Source organism: Podarcis liolepis (assembly GCF_965112155.1).
Source record: "Podarcis liolepis genome assembly, chromosome: 2".
Taxonomy (NCBI): domain Eukaryota; kingdom Metazoa; phylum Chordata; class Lepidosauria; order Squamata; family Lacertidae; genus Podarcis; species Podarcis liolepis.
Window position 1 is genome coordinate 72,137,702 of NC_139555.1, and position 20,182 is coordinate 72,157,883.

General features: G+C 42.4%; 2 protein-coding genes and 1 long non-coding RNA gene across 22 annotated transcripts in view; 1 reads left to right on the forward strand and 2 right to left on the reverse strand.

Annotated features, from left to right (window-relative positions):
• LOC310700009 (uncharacterized protein) overlaps positions 1 to 20,182 on the forward strand; it is a gene marked incomplete at its 5' end in the record, with an annotated part of 89,713 nt that overhangs the window by 7,743 nt on the left and 61,788 nt on the right. For all 17 annotated transcript variants that reach the window (XR_014522338.1, XR_014522339.1, XR_014522340.1 and 14 more), the window contains one exon: positions 6 to 60. Coding sequence is in view for 1 of the 17 variants with exons in the window: in XM_083488805.1 (XP_083344931.1) it covers positions 6 to 60 (55 nt within the window). The remainder of the gene's footprint in view (positions 1 to 5; positions 61 to 20,182) is intronic.
• Positions 124 to 3,174, reverse strand: LOC310700033. The gene is made up of 2 exons (XR_014522378.1): positions 2,992 to 3,174; positions 124 to 2,918 (listed from the first exon to the last, which is right to left on the reverse strand). It is a non-coding gene; the product is annotated as an uncharacterized lncRNA (long non-coding RNA).
• CACNA2D2 (calcium voltage-gated channel auxiliary subunit alpha2delta 2) overlaps positions 7,102 to 20,182 on the reverse strand; it is a 543,624-nt gene continuing 530,543 nt past the window's right edge. For all 4 annotated transcript variants that reach the window (XM_083488666.1, XM_083488665.1, XM_083488664.1 and 1 more), the window contains 9 exons: positions 17,644 to 17,691; positions 17,063 to 17,134; positions 15,804 to 15,956; positions 14,766 to 14,818; positions 13,581 to 13,636; positions 12,819 to 12,942; positions 11,547 to 11,656; positions 8,847 to 8,935; positions 7,102 to 7,714 (listed from right to left, as the gene is read on the reverse strand). In XM_083488666.1, coding sequence (XP_083344792.1) covers positions 7,586 to 7,714; positions 8,847 to 8,935; positions 11,547 to 11,656; positions 12,819 to 12,942; positions 13,581 to 13,636; positions 14,766 to 14,818; positions 15,804 to 15,956; positions 17,063 to 17,134; positions 17,644 to 17,691 — 834 coding nt within the window. In that variant the 3' untranslated portion in view covers positions 7,102 to 7,585. The remainder of the gene's footprint in view (positions 7,715 to 8,846; positions 8,936 to 11,546; positions 11,657 to 12,818; positions 12,943 to 13,580; positions 13,637 to 14,765; positions 14,819 to 15,803; positions 15,957 to 17,062; positions 17,135 to 17,643; positions 17,692 to 20,182) is intronic.

Sequence of the window (20,182 nt, forward strand, 5' to 3'; positions counted from 1 at the left end):
ATTAGGATTTGCAACGTGAGAAATTCGGAACAGTAAACATCAGAACACGAGACCAGAAAGGTACCTACTTATCTAACCATTCTTAATGTGTTGTAAATGTAAACCAGTAAAAGAGCCACCACATTTGAAGTGAAAATATGAACATTATTTAATAACTGATCCTCTGTAATAAACAATTTTAAAATATTTTACAAGGAATCACGCACACAATATTTTACAAAGATTTTAGTCTTTTTTAAAATTTTCCAACTCTTCTGTACAACAAAAAAGAGATTCAAATAATAATTAAAAAAAACAACCCTTTTTGAATTAGTAGGGGGAACAAAACTTTCAGATGAAGAATGTTAGGAATTGGATCCCAGCAGCTATAAGGACAGCTACTTCATGTTTTGCTTTTTTCCCTTTTGTTTTTTAACTTAAAATATAATATAATATAATATATATATATTTATAATTATGTATATTTGTTTTTTTCCATTTTTCTCAAATGAGCAGCACCCGACTAGACTACAGATTTACACACACTCCTGGTAACACAGAGCCAGCCATCTGGTCAAAGCACAGTTCCCATAGACATAACCAAACACACACTGAAAAAGCTACAAGCAAAATGACCTTTAATCAACCTTGTCATTATTAGTGAATCTCCTCCCTGCCCGCTTGGCTCTGGAGTCAAACTTCCAAGACCATGTTCAGGGTTTTCATGGACCCCCCTCCCTTTCCCACCCACTTACCCTACCACAAATTGTTTTGCTCAAATGGATTTTAAAATGGACAAAGCATGTGAGGTGGGTTGAATCATTGCTATGTCTCACCAGTACTGCTAGTCACATGGGACCGGGACATAGGGAAGCCTGAACTAGCCTTCACTCAGCCCTTTGGGATCTGCTAGGAGGATGCCTTATTGGGAATGACCAGCAATCTCAAAAGATTTTACAGGCTTCTCCATTCTACAGACTTTCCTGTACTGGGCAAGTCTATTGCTCCCTACAGACTCTCATCTTGTACAGCTTCATTCTCCTTCAAGGTCCTCTCCAGGATTCAGAAAATCGCCTTGATGGTCAACCCAAGTTCACAATAGCACACACAATCTCCTTGCTGTTTCTCTGTGTCTTTCCGTGCCGATTTCAGATATAGTACTTCATGGTAAAATTCCTTTAGGCTCTCCAATTTTATGCTCCCAGAAACTATTTCTTCATTCTAAGAGCTTGGGAAGCTATTTCCATTCCTTTCCTATTATAAGATAGGTTACTATGATTTGCGAGGTTATCCATTTTTCTACGTTAGAGATAAAAGGCAAGCAACCCCATCATGCTCTTGGCTTCCCTCAATCTATTTGTCCTTGTACCATCTCCATCTGTCAGCAGACAAAGCTGAAATGGAGACAGACTTACAGGCAACCCATGGGTGATTCTGACTGGTGGGGGCATAGTTCTGGCCTAGGGGGACTCTAGGACACCCTACAGATAATCTGAGTTGTGCTGGGAATGGGTTTCCCAGCCCTGGTTTATATTTCTAAGCTATTTGGAAAGAGCTAGTTGTTGCGTAGATCAGTCTTGTACACTCATTTATACATAACACCAGGAGATCTCATTCTTAAAATGGCAAATATCACTACTGCGGCAGGGGAATAAACCAGCACAACTTCTACCCATCTTCAGACTTGCACATATTGGGATGCCATCAACTCATGCACAAACAACAACCTTAAAAATAAAAAGGAATCATCCACTTGCATTGAAAATAGGGCAACGTTTTCTCATCTTAGGAAAAGTTCACCATCCAAATACTTGCCTGCTTTGGCTTTGAAACTTAGAGAAACAAGGCCTTTGTTTCATTCATATAACCATTGTGAAAAATGTGAGGGAGGGGTGCTGTTGGACTGTATGATAGGAAAGAGGGTCTTCCACCTCAGTTCCCTTTTGCCTTAGCTCTGACCCAGTGACATCTAACATGGCTTCCACAAATAGAAATGAATGGTGTGAGAGCAGTGCAGCATCTCCATCACATCTGGTACTGACCTCCTGACCAGTCAATCAAGAGGCTGAATGCCCTGGTATCCAGGTGTGATGTGGGTAAGTACTCCAAGTGGAAAATGTGCTGTGTTGCAATCTGTGCTCTCTCTGGTGTTGGGCTACTGGACATCTTCCTTTCCATCTCCAACATTCTCTGTTCATCATTCTTCACTCCTCTCTGACAGGGAGACCAAAGCCAGGTGCTGGGAAGGTCTATAAGCTGTAACAAGGATAGATGTGCTGCATGGAAATGCAGAAATAGGCAAAGCTAATCTCCATAAGGTAGACTGGAGGCTTAACGTACCACAGTTTCAGTTGAACAAATGCCAGCATCACCAGCAAGGATTCACTGAAATCTAAGCTAGTAGGAAAACAAGAGTTCCACAAGTTTAGGTAGCGGTCATCAGAACCACTGCATGTCACTGGGAGACTATGTCACTGGGAGACTACAACATTGGGACAATGTTGAACAACTGCTAGCACGTCATGGCTAGAATGGATCTCGAGAAACTCTTCCGTATTACCTCCAGTATTAGATGCAAGATGACTCGGCATACCAGTCACCGGGGGACATTAGTGGAAGAGTGCTACTGAATTGATGTGCTTTGCCACTGAGAAACAGGACGCTCAACTATACAGTCCTTTGCTCTGACCCAGCACAGCTGTTCCTGCCCACCTCCCAGCAGCACCTACACATCTTTCTGTCTCTCAACTTTGTTACCAGTGGTAACCACATGTGAGAAGTAGAGCAGCTTTTTAAAAAAACCTTAGGGTGCATACAGATGTATAGGATTTGAGTGCTGAACCACCTGTGCAAGCCTGCTTCAGGAGGGGACATTGGTAATAAGCCACCCTGTCCCTATGCAAGGCTGGAGGCGCGAGGCTATGACAGGGTCCTGGAATCTTCCTACCTCCTTCCTAAAGCATGGTAAGCACTTGCCTGGCTTTGGGAAGGAGGCAGGAGGACTCTTGGAACCCTGTCAGAGCCCTTCCTGAAGCTGGGCAAGTGCTTACTGGGCTTTGAGAAGGCGCCTTTCTGAGATGTGTGTCCAGTGTGGCCGCACTGCTCACACTGCCCTAAATCTGCCCTTGTCTGCTTACTGTACTTTGTTCAGGTGTATTGTTTTCTTACCTGGGTAGAGCTCAGGGAAACTATCTCTACATGAAAAAATTCCTTCCTGTAGCACCTTAAAGACCAACTAAGTTAGTTCTTGGTATAAGCTTTCGTGTGTATGCACACTTCTTCAGATACACTGAAACAGTGTACCGCTGTTTCAGTGTATCTGAAGAAGCGTGCATGCACACGAAAGCTTATACCAAGAACTAACTTAGTTGGTCTTTAAGGTGCTACAGGAAGGATTTTTTTTATTTTGACTATGGCAGACCAACACGGCTACCTATCTGTATCTCTACATGGTTGGAGCAGAAGCTAGTTGTGCATAGCCTGGTTGGCTGGAACCACTGATGCTCCAAAATCACGTCAACATTTCAACCTTTAAAACACAGTTTCTACATTAAATTTAAAAGGGGGGGGGGGTTAACTGCAGAAAGATGCATATGTTTTAAAATATAAATTTTTAAAAGTGGATATCCCACCTGAAGGTGGGGGAGGGGCAGGCCCGAGAATTGAATTTGTGGTCAAATCAGTGGTATATATGCCTTTTTTGCAGCAAAGTGGCCGGAAACAGGTTCACACCAGGGGAGGAATGATGGCGATTTTAAGCTATAGCTGTACAAATTATGGATGCAAAACACTGAGCTGTTGCTATTATTATTTCTTTATTTCCATTATTGGGCATGACCCTAACCTTCCCAGTACTGCTGCCGATATAAATGAACGGTGGAATATGCTTGGAAAATTTGTAATGAGGCTCTGTTAGCCGTGTACAAGTTTGAAAACCACCTCTCTAAGGGGATCAGTCACAGTTCAAACACCAACACAAAGACCTTGATTTGATCCCAGTGGATAGTAAACCAGTATTGAGTGACTGTGAGATAGCAGCCAACCGAGACGAAGTAGCCATACTGTTTGTGGTCTAAAGTGCTCCAAAGTTGGGGCAAGGCCCTTTTTATGAAACCATCTCTCATTCAGCTGACAGGCACTGCCATATCCCAATCTGTGCTCCAGCTTTCTCCATCCTGAATCTCCCCTACTAATGAAGTACACCCTATGAACATATGGTGGCTCCAGAGCACTAGCCAAACAGAGTCACAGACAAAGTGGCGTCAGGGAAGACTGCTTTTAGTCAGACCAAAGTGGGAATGAACCTGGGGGATTTCAGCCAAGCACACCATAGACAGTTGCTCACATCACAAAAAACAATCACACAATTTGGCACAATTTGGCAGTCTCTGCTCAGAAGAGACTAGCAAGATACTGGGACTGTACCCACAACTAGTACACTTGATTATTACTGGAAGTCTACTCAAGGAGTAATGGTTCTGTCTCTCTCTACTGTGTTTCTGGTAGAGTTGGAGCTATTTGTAACTTCCCAGTTTGCTTCTCTAGAAATCTACACAAGGCCAATGAAGCAAAACTATTAACCTTAGCACCAGTGGTATCATTGTGTATATAAGTCATCTTGGGGAAGAACAGTGGGAGACCTGGAGGAAAAGGTTCTGGAACATAGGGCATTTGGTGCAGGACAGGGGAGGGGGTATGTAGACTGGATTTGGGACAGAGCTGGTTTTTGAAAGGTTAAGAAACTATTTCTGATCTCAAGAACAAGGATCACTAGAAAGAAAGCAAATGCACCTCAATGTGTGTGCTAAAGGTTTGCTTCCAGATCTCTCAAATGATTTTTTTCTACAACAAAGTTACCTCTTTCATGTATTTACATTGTACTACTACCTTGCATATGACAGCAGTGACCTGCTTTTTACCCCCATTCAAACCAGACCAGACCAGGAGCGCAAAAATCCATTTTCAGCTTTCTCTGAAGATACACATGTAGTGCATTGCAGCATGTTCTTTGGGACTGTTTGGGTGAATCAAAACCTCCCAAGACGAATCAGGTTTTTAAAGGGGTTCCTGCCATTTGCCTTGCAATGAAACACCTTAACAGTGGGGCCACCAGAATCTGCACAATAAAATGTGATGTAACCAGCATAGGAGTTTAGCATGCTACATTCTTTCCAAGAGACTTTCTCTAAAATTTTGGCTCAGTACTGAAGCACCAAACCAAGGTTACAGAAAGTTCCCATTCACACACATTGTTGAGCAAGCTTTCTTTGCCTAGAAACTTACAGGTTCAAGTAACCATCCCATTGTTATTTGCTTTCTAGAGTTCCTTCTAACAAGGCAAATGGAATTCACAACATTGTAATTACTCACAGTAGGTTTTATGCCAGGATTTGGATTAACTGGAAAGAGAATTTTGGTTGAGGAAATGAGCATGTGAAGTCAAAATGAGGTGCACCAAGATATGCACGACATTTCATCCTCCTATCACATCACATTGTGCTGCAAGGAAATGCCATCAGAGTTATTGACAGCGCACTTAACCGCTACCTTCTGATGGAGTTGCATTACACTGTTGCATAGTGCTGCTGCTCTTCATATTGCCCAATATGTGATTGTGGCTCTGACATCACACACAGCAGAAGCAAGACAGGATCCTTCCCACTTTGCTGGCTACTCTGAGTACAGAGGCAATGCATGAGGGGATATTTGGCTGAAGAGAAAGAAATCTTTGAGTTCTCTGGGGACTGAAAAAGCTTTCATTAAGTGGCAAGGTATGTTTATCACTGTATGTGCAGAAATAACAGGCACAAAACTGGATAACCTGCCCTCAACAGCAAGCAGCTTTTGCGGAGACTGGGTGATGAATTCAAGTTTTACTCCTGTTTTCAAACCTCCAACAGTATATGTGGCTGCTTTCAGTAATAATCCTCCCAGCCATGAAATATGTACCTGCAAAGTCACCTGAAGTGTTCTGTGGGTTTGAGGTGAATGGCAGGTGTCATCATGACCTTCACTACGATGCAGAGTTCTTTCACCTTTCTCTGCATGGACACTGGAGACAATTAGCTGTCTGCAAAACATCTGCTTTTAGAGCTCTAGTTGTGGCCCATTGCCCACCACTGTGATTCCAATACTGGATGGATGGAGGGGACTCTAAAGGTGCAGTCAGTTTTCTGCACAAAGTCCAGGAAGAAAACCTTTAGCTATCACCTTCTTGGTTTGGCACAAATTGTTGCTGCCAATCATGGTGGACAATTTCCTTTAGAAGAAAAGGGACAGTGTGAACTGGGAAGAAGGTCATCTTTATCTTGGCCAACTCCACCCTTTGTCCACCTCAAAGGTAGAATGCTGCAAAAATCCCAAAATGAAGTCTTCACAGTGATTTGGGGGAGCAGAAGAGATCATCTTGTTTTCTTGATGGACTTAAACTTTTATGGGCCACGCAGGGAACAGGCTTGGCAAGGAAAAAAATGAAGCCAGGGACTGCTGGGTTTTGGCTGTTTCTTGCCCACTAGAAATACTCTGTCTTGCTATTCATTTTGCTAAAGACAGCGAGAGCCACTGTGACCTTCAACCATTAATGGGTTACTAGTATGCCTAAGGATCTTCACACACTTCCTTCTCCCCTGCTTGCTCTCCAAGTCCTCTCAGTATGGTGTGAGTTAGTTTAAATAAATAATACTGACCATAAAATTCAAGTCAATTTCTTTTTCTTTTTTCTCTTCTGTGTCTTTGTTGCTGACAACAAATACTATAATTTGTCAGGATAAAATGCTTGGAAATTAGATGTAAAAAGATCTAGATTAAAATCCTCAAGCTAAAAATAATAATTTAAAAATTGATTTGAGATGGGATCTAACTAATGAAAGATTCAGCAGCGATGGCCTTTGAAAACACAGAGCGGGCTGGGTGGGATGGAGATGCCGTGGTGACATCCTAGGATTACTTTTGAGTTTAATAAGCCATTTAAATTGGCTGAAAAGTTAAACTAGACTACAGAACCAATTTGGCAAGAATATACCATTTTTTTCCTGTTCTATTGAATAATTTTGTCGTTGCTGCTGTTTGCATGATTGGGATGGGAAAGTAAATTGTTTCAAACAGAATAGCAATTTGTCAGCATTGTTGATTAAATACTTTTAAGACAATAAAATGTCAAGAGATATCCTGATGAAAACTGGCAAAGGTCTTCCCAGAATTCCATGGATTCAATGGGGGGGAAAAAACTTACGAGGCCACTGTTCTTTGTTATTTGGCCACAGCTCAATGGGTGGAAAGGGGAGCAATGAATCAAAGCTCAAGGATGTTCACTGTGTGGAGAAAGTCGCAATGGTTCGTGCTTCCCAAAGTCTTGCTCAGAGCTCAACCTGCACAACCTGCTGTGCAGAGACACTGGAAGGGCAAGGAGAGGATGGCAGGAAACAAGAAACAAAACAATGAGAATAGCTTCTGGACTTCTGAATGACGAAAGAGAAGGTCCTCATGAGTGAGTGCCAAGGTGTAACCAGAGTTGATGGGACTAGGCAGCTGCCCTCTTCTGGCAAGTCTGGAGGGAATGGAGATGGTGCACAAAGCAAAAATGAATGGGCTAGACTAAATGGATGTTTCAAAGGCAAGACACCAAGGGCAGCGGATGGCGACTGGCAGTCAAATAGAGGAGGAGGAGCTGCAGAGATAACAAGATACTCAAAGAAGGTCTAAAGGAGGCCCCTCTTCCACAGTCTGAGGTATCTTCCTATGGAAACAACAAAAAAGGATAGATAATTTTGGTCATTCCATATGTAGGCACGGATAAGTTACTTCCCTGCATGTGTTTCAATATGATTTTCAAAAGCTGTTCAACATGAACCACAATAGTCTTTATGATTCAGTAGACACTTCAATCTCCCATCCTAGGTGCATTACTCTGTACATATTCTCACAGTTCCTATAAACATGGGAAAGGAAAATTATCTCTTTTTTTGAAGATAGAGCCCAGTGAGATTAGAAGGACTTCCAGATGAGCTCTAAGGAATAGTTGGCAAAAAGAGTGCCACCTCCCAAATAGAGTGGTTTTGCTATTAGAAAAGGAGTGCCTTATTAAAGAGATACTCATCCTCCCAGAGGTGCATCTTGTGAAAGTGATTTGAAGGGCAACACTGCGTGTGTCACATCACACATGCGCAATGTCCCATCATCACACATGCAACATCAGGCTGTCGGAAGGAGCTGGGGAGTACAGCTAAATGCAGCGGTAGTGTAGCTTCAACGGCTGGTGGCTCCTCCGGTGAGGGGCTCCTTCTGGCCACTGAAGCCACGCCATGCTTGGCCTCTTCTGCCCCCAATATTTTGGGCTGCTTTTTCCTGATCTCTACCCTTTGCAGTGCATCTTGCTACACTGGGACAAATTTGGCGAGGAGTGTTACCCCACAGTAAATATGCCAATTGAATTAGCAGGCTAGGGGATGAGTAGATGGACTAGTGGCCTGGTACTCCAGCTTCCTATTGCGAGCAGTACTCTGACTGAATCCCTTAGGGACATAGGAAGTTGCCTTATACAAAGTCAGACCGTTGGTCCATCTGACTCAGCATTGCCTACAATGACTGGTTGTAGCTCTCCAGGATTTCAAACAGGAATTTCCTCCAGTCTACTTGGACATGCCAGGTATCAAACCTCAAACCTATATGTAAATAAGTGTTCTCCCACTGAACTATAGCCCTCCCCTACATACAGCCCTGATATGGCCCTTCATATCAGTAGAATGGTTTGACAAGGAAAGCTCTAGCCTACAGCTTCAGCCTTGGGTTTCTCAAATTCCAGGCTATCCTCCTAACGGAGCAAAGCCACTTTAGATATATCCATGCACTCCTTGTGTCCTCCTACTTACCGTTGCATTGTAGTCAAAACAGATGTGGGGACCTTTTCGATACCGTGGCTTGTCTACTAGTTCACACTGATTGGGATCTCCCGGTGGAGCTTTCCAGTGTCAAAGAAAATATAGCACAAGGCAATAAATACACTTGTAGTGATATGGAAGAGCGGGAGGAGTGGGGTCAAAGAAAGGAGCCCTTGATTATGGAGACTAGCAACCACAAGAACTGCCCTGCTGGATCAGACCAAGGACCTTTCACAGGGGTGGCCAGGTCCTGAGCTTCCCCCTTCCCCTTGGGCCTGATGGGGATTGACCAATGATGTCTGGTGACCCAACTTCAAAGTATCAAATAATATCTGAGTGTCACAGCAATTGCTCCATTTGCACAGTTATAATCTGGCCATGTTTCCACCCAACAAGCAAAAGCACAGAATATTTGTAGAGCTATAGTGCAAGAAACAGGAAAACCATTGCAAAACATTGGGGGGGGGGAGGTGGACTGAAGAGGCACCAATCATGGAAACACTGGGGGCTCATGACTGCATTGTGTGGATTTACAAGTAAACAAAACATTACAGTAATGGGAGAAACCAGCAGTGTGGATGTGGCCAATGTCTGTCATGACATTTTTCACAGGGAGAGGGCAATGGCTTATTTGTATCCACTGCTTTTTGTTACATGTCTATAAATGCTTCATCAGAAATATACCATGTGTTAACTCTCATTTTCAAATTAAATTCACATGAACAGAATCCCACAAGGATCCCTACCTACTGGTAGACATGAAAGGAAAATAGGCAACCATGTGTAGACAGTACATTAGAAGAGCCTGCTGGATCAGGCCAAAGGCACATTTTGTCCAGCATTCTGTTCTCACAGTAGCTACCGGTAATCAGATGCCTTTGGGAACCCCACAAGTAGGGCATGAGTGCAGCAGAACTCTCCCCACTCATATTCCCCAGCAATTGATTATCAGAGGCAGGCCAGATCTGATACCGGAGACCATATACAGCCATAATAATTGATAGCCATTGATATTTTCCATGAATTTGTCTAGTCTCCTTTTAAAGCCATCCAAATTGATGGCTACATCATCTTGTAGTAGCAAATTCAATTGTTTAACTGTGTGAAGAAATACTTTATTTTGTCTGTCCTGAATCCTTCAACATTCTGCTTTGTTGGCTAGCCCCAGGTTCTAGTATTATGCAAGAGAGAGCTTCCAAATATTTACTTTAATGTTTCTTATGTAACTAACCTGGCTTATAAGGCCTAATGCTATTGTGACTTTTTCTGGTCTTTCTGCTATTTGAGTATAATTAAGCCATAAATCCAATGGAACCTAGAGTGTGAATGTGTGAGAGTGATTTCCTTGTTACAGGGAAGGAAGAGAGAGTGCTGTGGGAGTGAGAAGCAACTGGAGTGAGTAATCGCCATAACATAACAGCAGCCAAAGCGAGTCTGGGCCTCGCTAACAGGCAATATACAACACCGTGCAATGTAATATCAGCCACCCTGGAGAGAGCCAAGGGCCTATTTGCCAGATAAGAAGGAAGTATAACTTTTCTATTGGTTCTGCCAGTGGCAACATGGTTTATGGTTTTATGGTCTCTCTGTCCATGTGACAGTCTAGTGTAGTGAAAATGTGCGGTGACCTTTGAGGTATAAAAACACCCCAAAACTAAAGCAAGTCGGAGATTCACACAGACTCTTGAGGCAGGCATGCGGAGACCCAGGGGCACTGGTCTCTCATCAACACATTACACTTGAACCAGCCACCCAGGTTGTGCATTTGTAAGTATGAGCGCATGTTAGGTGACTTTATTCATAATTTGAGCATATTGCGGGGTTAAGAGCACTAACTGCTATATTCTGATTAATAAAGCTTCAAATTTTTACATTACAGTGGTACATCGGGTTAAGAACTTAATTCATTCTGGAGGTCCGTTCTTAACCTGAAACTGTTCTTAACCTGAGGTACCACTTTAGCTAATGGGGCCTCCCGCTGCTGCTGTGCCGCCGGAGCACGATTTCTGTTCTCATCCTGAAGCAAAGTTCTTAACCCGAGGTACTATTTCTGGGTTAGCGGAGTCTGTAACCTGAAGTGTCTGTAACCTGAGGTACCACTGTAGAGTGTTTTTCGACTCCACCTTGCCCTGTGCTGATCAGCCAGAGCTCAGCCAGTTTGATAAACAGATTGCACCAGGAACCATGCCTATAAAAGGGCCACACGTTTTAAAAAGAAGTTTCTAGCTCTCCTGGAAGGAAGGTTATGAAGCAAAACATGCATGTACAAAGGTGTGTAGGTATCTCAATTTGGGTGAAAAGAAGCTATCAACTACCTATCACCCAAAGGGACTTCACACCCCACCGCTTGCATTAAGACTTAGCACAGGTAAGTATTTTCATATGTGCATGCCAACTGATAATGGGGAGGTGGAGGTGTGCTCTGGAACAGCCCATGTGACCTGAAAAGCACCACCCACTTTTCATGCGCCTCCCACTCTAAACGTTGCCATGGGCCATGGAATTGCGCAATGAATACAGTCCAATATTCATTGGCATGTAGAAACAGAGCAGCAATTCCACTCTCAACAAAAACAACACTGCAATGCCGAGGCAGGGGGGAGAAGGGGAGGGAAGGGTTCCAATGTGGTTGGGCCCATTATGTTGAACCTGATACCGCATCATGCAGCAGAGCTGAGAAGCAAAGGATACCCTTTATCTCCGCTTGGAGAAGCTTGGTGGACTCACACTGGCTGCATATTGGCTTTTCTGCTACAACAAACAGAAGGTTGGTGCGAGCAAGCCTTTGTGCATGGAATAGCCTAGGGAAGAAAAAGAAAAGGGCGTGGGGAAAGGAGGAAGTGCTGCTATCATGCTGATTTAGTACTATTTCTATTTACTGCAGATTATTACAACAGTTCAGCTCATAAAATAAAGGTTAAAGTTACATTTGGCCTTATGGCAAAACTACACATGCCCAAATACAAAATATATGCAAACTGCATCAGATAAGAGCTGTATGTGTGTGCAATTTGCCACTTTTTACCTTTCTAAATGCATGCAACTGGCAGTGGAAGAAGGATCAGGCCCCACTCTTGTGTATTTGGAAGGAAAACATGACTAATAATAAAGGAATACACAATTTACTTTTGGTCATGATTATGCTTGCTTCTTTATCTAGGCATTATCTATGATATGCATTTAGGTCCAAAATACAGCTTATTTTAAATGTGTTCTCACACATAAAGTGACTGCTTATTTTATTTAAACAATTAGTCACCACAGGGCAGGGGAGAGACCAAGACTGTAGGGAAAGGATTTAACTTTTTCCTCCCCCACTGCAGTCCTGATGAACAACCCCCAACCCCAGCTCCTATCTCCATTTCTGTCAGCCGGAGCTTCCCTCACAATGTAAACAACAGTTTTGGAATGGGGTGATTTTCATCAGAATGGTGGTTTGTGTGTATATGAGGGTAAAAACTCCTCACATTGGCCTGTCATGGTCCTGCTCCTGATTGCCCCCAAGCCTCCTGTGGCATCTACTTTTGCTTTTAAAATAATGCATTTGACACAATGTTTTCTTTGGTTTAATATTCTAATTGGCTTAGTATTCATTCTGTCTGCCTAGGGCAACCAGATAACTGGAATTCTTTGAGCAGGCCAAACTTCAACTCCTAGGATTTTATTTTTTTAGCGCCATGATAGTTAAAACTGTATAAAAATGATATCAATCTGTAGTGTAGATACACCCACCCCGCAATTCAGACCAATATTGCCTGTTCCTGGAAAGCAATCTATCTGCATAATTCCACCAGGATCTCTTGTATCTTAGCCAAATACCACTCACTGCCCTTACTAGTTTCCATACTGCTAATTCTGGTGATCAATTTTAACCCTACTTTAAAAGAGACCTGAGCCAGAAGGGATTGCTACCTTCTAGGTCAGCTAGTATGAATGTTTATAGCAGGGACATCTCCCACTGACCTGGAGCAATTTCCACAGTCAATGATGGTGTTGTAGGTGTAGTCAACTGTGCTAAAATAGTATTGGGTCTGCTTCATGATGCAGCTGGTCTCCTTGGATTCCATGCTGTCAGCTGCCACATCCTCTGTTCGGACACACAATACATACAGTTGGAAATAATGGAAGTGGCAAACATTTATCCTTCCTGAATCATCTAAATTAGCTGTTCTCCTTTAATGTTGTGTCTAAGGGCTTTAACCACATATTATGTTAATTATAGGGCTTGCAGACATGTCAGCTGAAAAAAAAAATCCTAAATGCACCAATTTCCATGGGAATAGCAGCACCTGGGGAGGGGTTTTTTAACCTGTGTGTAAATTATAGGTATGGCACCTGCGCAGTGGTGGCTGGTGACATTTTGACTTGGTAGGGCTACAGTCTTTGACCTTGCTGTTTTTATCACAATCGGAATTGCACAGCACTTATTTAGAAAAGCGTGCCATTACACGTGGGCAGAATGCCATTGTCTCCTTTCTAAAAACACACAAATCAATTATTCTCTGCACATCTATGGACAGGGAAAAAGCTCCCATGTAACAGGACCCAAGTATGGTTTTCAAAGAAGATCAACTCCATTACCTCTTATTTAGAAATTAAGCCATATCACATGACCCATGTTTTTGCATTCATGTAAAACACACCTGTTGCAAACCCCCCAATCACACAAAAACGTTTTAAATGTGAGGAAAACTTGCTTCCAGATGCATGCAGTAGGGAGCTTACCTGTTTGAAACCAGCTATTGTAGGTTAGTCCATACAAGAATTGCTGAAACAGAGACCTTATAGAAGAAAACAGCAGAGCTATTAGGTGAAGAAAACAAATGCAGGTCACCAACCCAAATATGTTCCTTGGCTTATGGGACCAAAAAGATATGAAGTCTCACTTTTCTAGGCCAAAAGGGTAGAAAGAAGCAAGGAGCCTCAAGATCACTAGTTCTCAGACTTTTTTGTGGGCCACTTAAAAATTGTTGGGAGTCTCGGTGGATCACTTAGCAAACTTTCTTGTTTTTGTTCACCATAGTGTTGCTTTTTTAATGGTTTTCAGTCTTTTAATTAAAAAACAAGGCTTATAATTGCAATTTTAAAAGACTTCCCTTTCTAATGTGATGAATGCGAGCTCTGAAGTTTGGTGTCATGTTTGTCAGTTTACAAAAGGGGTGCAACTGGGTGGAGGCAGGGCTGGACATAAATATAGTTGCAATTTTGTTTAGGGTGCTTCTTTTTCATTAACAGCTACTAATTGATATTTACATTATGTACTGTATAGAAGCAGACACAGCTTTCCTTCCATGGTTAATTCCAAGCAATGACACCCTTACAAGCACACAGTTGACTCTCTATGTCAAATAAAGCTACAGGTGTAGGTTGGTTGAGTTGCACCTCATGAAACCCATGCATACACAGCTCATGAAACCATGTTACCCTAGCATGGTAGGGTGGTACGAATTTGGGAGGAAAACACAAGCATTTCACTCCTGGAGTAAACATGAAGAAAAACAAAACATCACGGTGAAAATCTACACCATATAATCAAAATAATGGGCCCTAGCTGCTGAAAATGGCTCATTTATCCGGTAGGTAAAAAGTCAAATAATGAAAATTATGTTCGATAATCCAGCTCAGGCTAAGATGGCAGCAATTTCTGTCATGGGGAAAAACAAATCGAAGTACAGTGGGAAAGTACAGATATTTGTAATAGTTCTGCAACCATTCTACAGACCACCTAAATGGGTTTTGCCTTAGATCTTTGCAGAACTTGTTGAAATGTTGACAACCCTAGAACTATTCTACCAGATACTTCTTGATGTGTGTTCTCTCGCTGTTATGTGCAGTGCAGAGTGGCCCAATGTGTGGCATTCCTGTCCTGCTGTAAGAGCTTATCCAGTAAAGGGCAAAAGAAAGGCTTACCATGCAGCTGCTGAGGTCCACCAGGCCAGGTTCAGGAAATCTGCCATTGTTGGCTGGACATAAAGGGATAAGGGAAATGTGGTTGTTAACAGAAAAATACCACTGTTAGCTCAAGCTCAAAGTGCTGTAGCAGCTTTTCACATGCTAAGGATCAAACATGAAGCCCAGAGGCAGGATTCTGTAATGTTTTGAAAAACCCAACCTTTTGACCACATTTATCTGCATCTAATGGTGCTTTGCCACTGATAGAGAATACACAAATAATTCTACAGAGGGACCCATTGATTCATGATGCAGAGAAGACAAGGTTCACAAAGAGCCAGAGCAGCCCTACTCATGAGCACAGCAAGCACACCCAGGCATGCAAAAATTGTGATTAGGTGGCCTTGCCTGGCAACACTTTTCTCATAATACAATTTTTGAGATAACTAGCACTGATTTTACTAGTACTAGACAAAGATCAGGGGCTTGGAAACCTCTCAGTGACTCATTGTGGTTAGTAAACTATCAGACCTCTCTTGTGGCCCATAAATAGAAGAAAATGAAAAGACTTTACAAGAAGAAATGGTGACGAATTACCAATTTAAAACAACTCCATCTGCACTCTGATGCAACTGTACAAAACGTATGGGAAAAAGAAGGGCAAAGTGTTGCTAGATAGCAGGTAGACATTGTTTGGATTATTCATGCTCTGCATCACTGATAGACCAAGGCCAGTTCTTACCTTTGAGCCACTGTGTGGGAAGTTGCTTTAAAGGCCACTTGATGTGATGGCTCTAATATGCCAAAGCTACTCACTCTCCAGTTCACCCACCAGGTGTGGAGAATATCCAAGCCACCACCAATTACAATTTAAAAATTCAACAATCCTCATCCTTCCTAAACACTGCATTGATACAGCTGACAATTCTTCTCTTTGCCTTAAGTATACTGTGGTTACTGTGCTTACATAATTCCACCTGTAAAGCAAATCCCCACTTGTATGCACAATGCTGAAACCTTCAGGTAAGTCTTCACGGCATGGGAGCCCCCACTCACCACATACACCCCACGCAGAGCGCCTCCCGTATTGCTCGGAGGTTCTGGAGCGCAGACAGACTGGAAGTCGTAGGATTCTTTCCGTGTGAAGAACGAGTTGTTGTAGAGAGCAGACATCAAGTGAGCGTCGACCTCACTGAAGAACTTCCCTACCTGGAAAAGGGAAAAAAGGATGAAATAATTCGTTTAAGCTGTATCCAGCTGATTATGCATTTTCCAACCATGGCTGCTTCCAGACAGGGACCTTTTATTGCAGATGGGTAATGATCAGATTTTTCTGTGTGCAGATTTGGTGCTTCAGCTTCCATGCATTCCTCCCCGCCCCCCATCACTATATTTATTAGTATTGCTCTCCAAACCAGTGGGCAGAGCTTGATGGAATGCATCTCAGCCGTGTGGTTTTTTGTCCTTCCTCTTAATCATTCCTCCCTCACCTCCACTGTCTTTCCCACCGTGTATCTCTATATGTGTATGTGTTTATACCAAGTCACCATGCTTAACAATGGGAGAAATGGAAATTTATGCTTTCCTTGGGAAGGACAATGCCTACTTCTATTTGGTTTTCTTTCTTTTTCTTTTTCAATGGAGGTAGAACATAGCCATTGTGGCTATTAGCCATTGAAATCTGGATTAAATGTAAAAAAAGTATTGGCTGGCATTTCGATAATGTGTATGGCATTGGTTGGGTGCTGCAAAAATACTTGTGAGCATTAGCAGTAATGCTACCAGTCCAATAGAAATGGGAGCAATGTATAAACTCTGCTAAACATGTAGGAAGCTTCTGAACATGCATGTTGGCAACTGGGGTCCTCCATGTGTCAATTGTCTGATATCATAATGATGTTAGAGGACCCAAAGTAATTACTCCCCTTTGTGGGTTTGCTTTGAGCCACTTGCATTCAAGCTAGTGATACAAAGGAATATGAGCTGATCAGTGCTTATAGCAAATCCCAGGGATTGGCTGCCCTATGGTACCCCCAGCAAGGAATTCTGTAGTGCAACTGATTTCAGTGGGCTTGTTAGCAAGCATTCCTTTACCTAGCGGCTGGCGCTGACAACAAGCCTTGCTTGCCAAACTCTACATTGTTCATATACGCATTTCTATCTGCCCCACACCTTACGTTGCATATGACATTGGGTGTGTGACAAGTAGGTGTGATTTGGGGGAAACGATGAGCTAAATTGTTACCCTTGTTGGGCCTAATTTGGCCTGTGGACTGGAGGTTCTCTACCCCTGCTATAGAAAAAGCACAGCTTACCTGGAACCAGTAATCCTCCTGGTTGGAAAGTACCAGAAAACCCCCATCATCGATGAGAACACAAAGGAGGTCCTGAAAGATTGAACAATACTTTGTGTTTTGCAGTGGCTTCTAAATTCTGGTTTAGACATTAGTCTACATGCCTGATTGTCTCTATAATGAGCAAAGGCAACCGTAAATGAGCATTCCTTGTCATTCTATAAACATTTATGGTGCTCACATGTGTTTAAGGATCAGGGTAGTCTAAGAGCAAGGGAATAAAGGTGGTGGAAACAAAGCTTGGTATGTGTATGTGTATACACACACACATGCACAGAGCTCCCTATTTTGCCACCCGAGGCAAGATCTTGTCAAACTGATGCCATTGATGGCACGATTTATCCACTGGAGGTGGTGCCCATGAGGGTGTTGACTCTTTGGCTTATGCCACCCAAGGCGACTGCTTCACCCCACATCAGGATTTCTGACAGTTTTCTGGTTTAGGAAGCAGCTAAGGATACACTACAATAAGCATTAAGAGTCGCTATGTAACAATCAGCAAAAAGGCCCAGTTATTTTCCATCTGTTTCCTCCATGTTTACCTTGTAATTAGCCTCACAGTCCATCTCGCAGCCTGTGGAGGGGTCACACTGGAAATGAAAGAAGAAAGGCAGTGACACCAAGAGAATTTGAAACACATCTCAAAACTGAATTACTTAAATCCCACATCCACACCCTTCCTAATCACAAGAGGACAGGTTCTACAGTCAGAAGGGAATTGTGAGGAAATGAGAATAGAGACAGCTTTGGCAACATTTATCTATACTCTGGTAATATTTAGATTGCTGCAGTGTGCTGTACGTGGGGAATTATGATGACTGTCCAGTCGGAGTAAAATGGAGTGTAATAATCGATTCTCACAGATCTGCTTCTGTCCATCCAAGGTGGGGAGGGGCAGGGGAGGAGGGCGGGGAAGAAGGGTGCCAGACCAGTTTTGCAGGATTGTAGCCACTCCTGCTGAGAACAGTAATAACAGCGCATGGATTGTTCACATCGAGATCCATAGTGGGAGAAAATGTAACTAGTTAAAAAGTCGTCTTAAAAGTGGTTTAAAAATCGTTCTAAGGAATAGAAGTGAAACGTGCCAGCAAGAAGCAGCAGCAGCAGAAAAAACACTAACATGGACTGGCAATGGGATTCACTGCTTGGACTATACTTTGGTGGTCTTCACTTGTTTTCTTTTCTTTTTTTTGCAAATTAAATTTTTATTGATTTTCAGTACACGTACATACATTCATAAATTACACATATATAGGTTACATATTTAACTTAGGCTCTATCATGCCTCTGACTTCCCTCCATTTCTTTGGTAAGTATCAAATAAAGTTCTAATATCACGTACTCTATATATCTTATTATCAACTGCACGCTGTAAGAGTTATTCCAACCCTACCAGTGTCTTCAAAGATTTACAATTGTTTCTTATATACATCAAATATTTACTCCAATTTTCTTGAAACTTCTGCTCGTCCTGATCTCTTAATTTTCCTGATAGTCTGGCCAGTTCTGCGTAGTCCATCATTTTAACCTGCCAGTCCATTATATTCAGTATTATGTCTGTTTTCCAATTCTGAGCTAACATATTTCTGGCTGCTGTCGTGGCATATAAAAATAGGTTTTTATCTTTTTTTCCAATTTCCTTTCCAATCAATCCCAGTAGAAAAGCTTCAGGTCTTTTTGGGAAAGTATATTTAAAGATTTTTTAAAGTTTGTTATAGATTAGTGTCAGGGAACTGACATCAGAGCAGAGGGGAGAGGCGAGGCTCCCAGATTCTGCAGGAGAGGGAACGAGTAAGGGAAGAGAGAGAACGTCATCTGGGGAAGGAAGTCCAGGTGACACCAGGAAGAAGGGAGAGGCAGAGAGCATCTCGGAGGTGAGGCTCCGAGACTCTTCCAGTGAAGTCAGTGAGGAGGGTGGAGGACCACCACTCGGCACGCCCACTCTGCGCAGAAGGCTTCCGCGCAGAGAGGTGAGGCGAAGGTTGTCCGTTAAGGAATTCTTATGCTGGAGGAAATTTAGGAGACGCCCACTCACGGATTCTGCTAGCGACTGAGCAGCAGCGCCAAGGGCTGCTCAGTCAGGGAAAGACACAACCCCCCACTAAGCAGTTTGGAACAGCTGAAGGTTTACACACAAGCAACCCCAATTCCCTTGACAATTAGTTCCCAAAAGCCCTTCACTTTACTACAGGTCCACCACATATGGTAGAGGTCACCCTCTACCTCTCCACAGTTCCAACATTTTTTTATTTTTTGTTCTATACATCCTTGCTAGCTTTATCGGCGTTAGATGCCATCTGTAGATCATTCTCCTTTAAAGCAGTACAAGCCGTAAATTTCATGTTTATATTCCATAGTTCTTGCCACGCATCAAAATGGATATTATGGCCGAAATCAATAGCCCATTTAACCATAGCTTCCTTTATCTCTTCGTCTTTTGTATACCAATCCAATAATAAAGCGTATATTTTTGATAATAATTTATTTTTACCTTCTAGAATATCAATATTGAATTTAGATTTCTTATCCTCGAATCCCTTTTTCCTTTTATCTTCTTTTAGTAGATCATTAACTTGGTGATACTGTAACCACCCTGTAAATAAATTCTCTACCTCCTCATACGGTTTCAGTTTTATATCGTGATCTGTCTTTTTGATTAGTTCTTCATAAGTAACTTTTTTCCCTTCCATATTGACTTTTTTGATAGTTAAAACTTCTATTGGTGAAATCCACCAAGGGGTTTTCCTTTCCAATAGGTCTTTATTTCTTTCCCAAACATGAAATATTGATCCTCTGATTATATGGTTTAGAAAACCCTTGTGAACTTTCACCTTCTCATACCATAGGTACGAGTGCCACCCGTACCTATTATCAAAACCTTCTAAGTCTAAGAGATTGGTGTTTTCTAATTTTATCCAGTCTTTCACCCATGTTAAACATGCCGCTTCGTAGTATAGACTCAGTTCTGGCAGGAAAAAGCCTCCTCTTTCTTTTTTATCCACCAAGATTTTCATTTTTATTCTCGGTTTTTTCCCCTGCCAGACGAATCTTACTAATGTTTTTTGCCATTCTTTAAGTTGT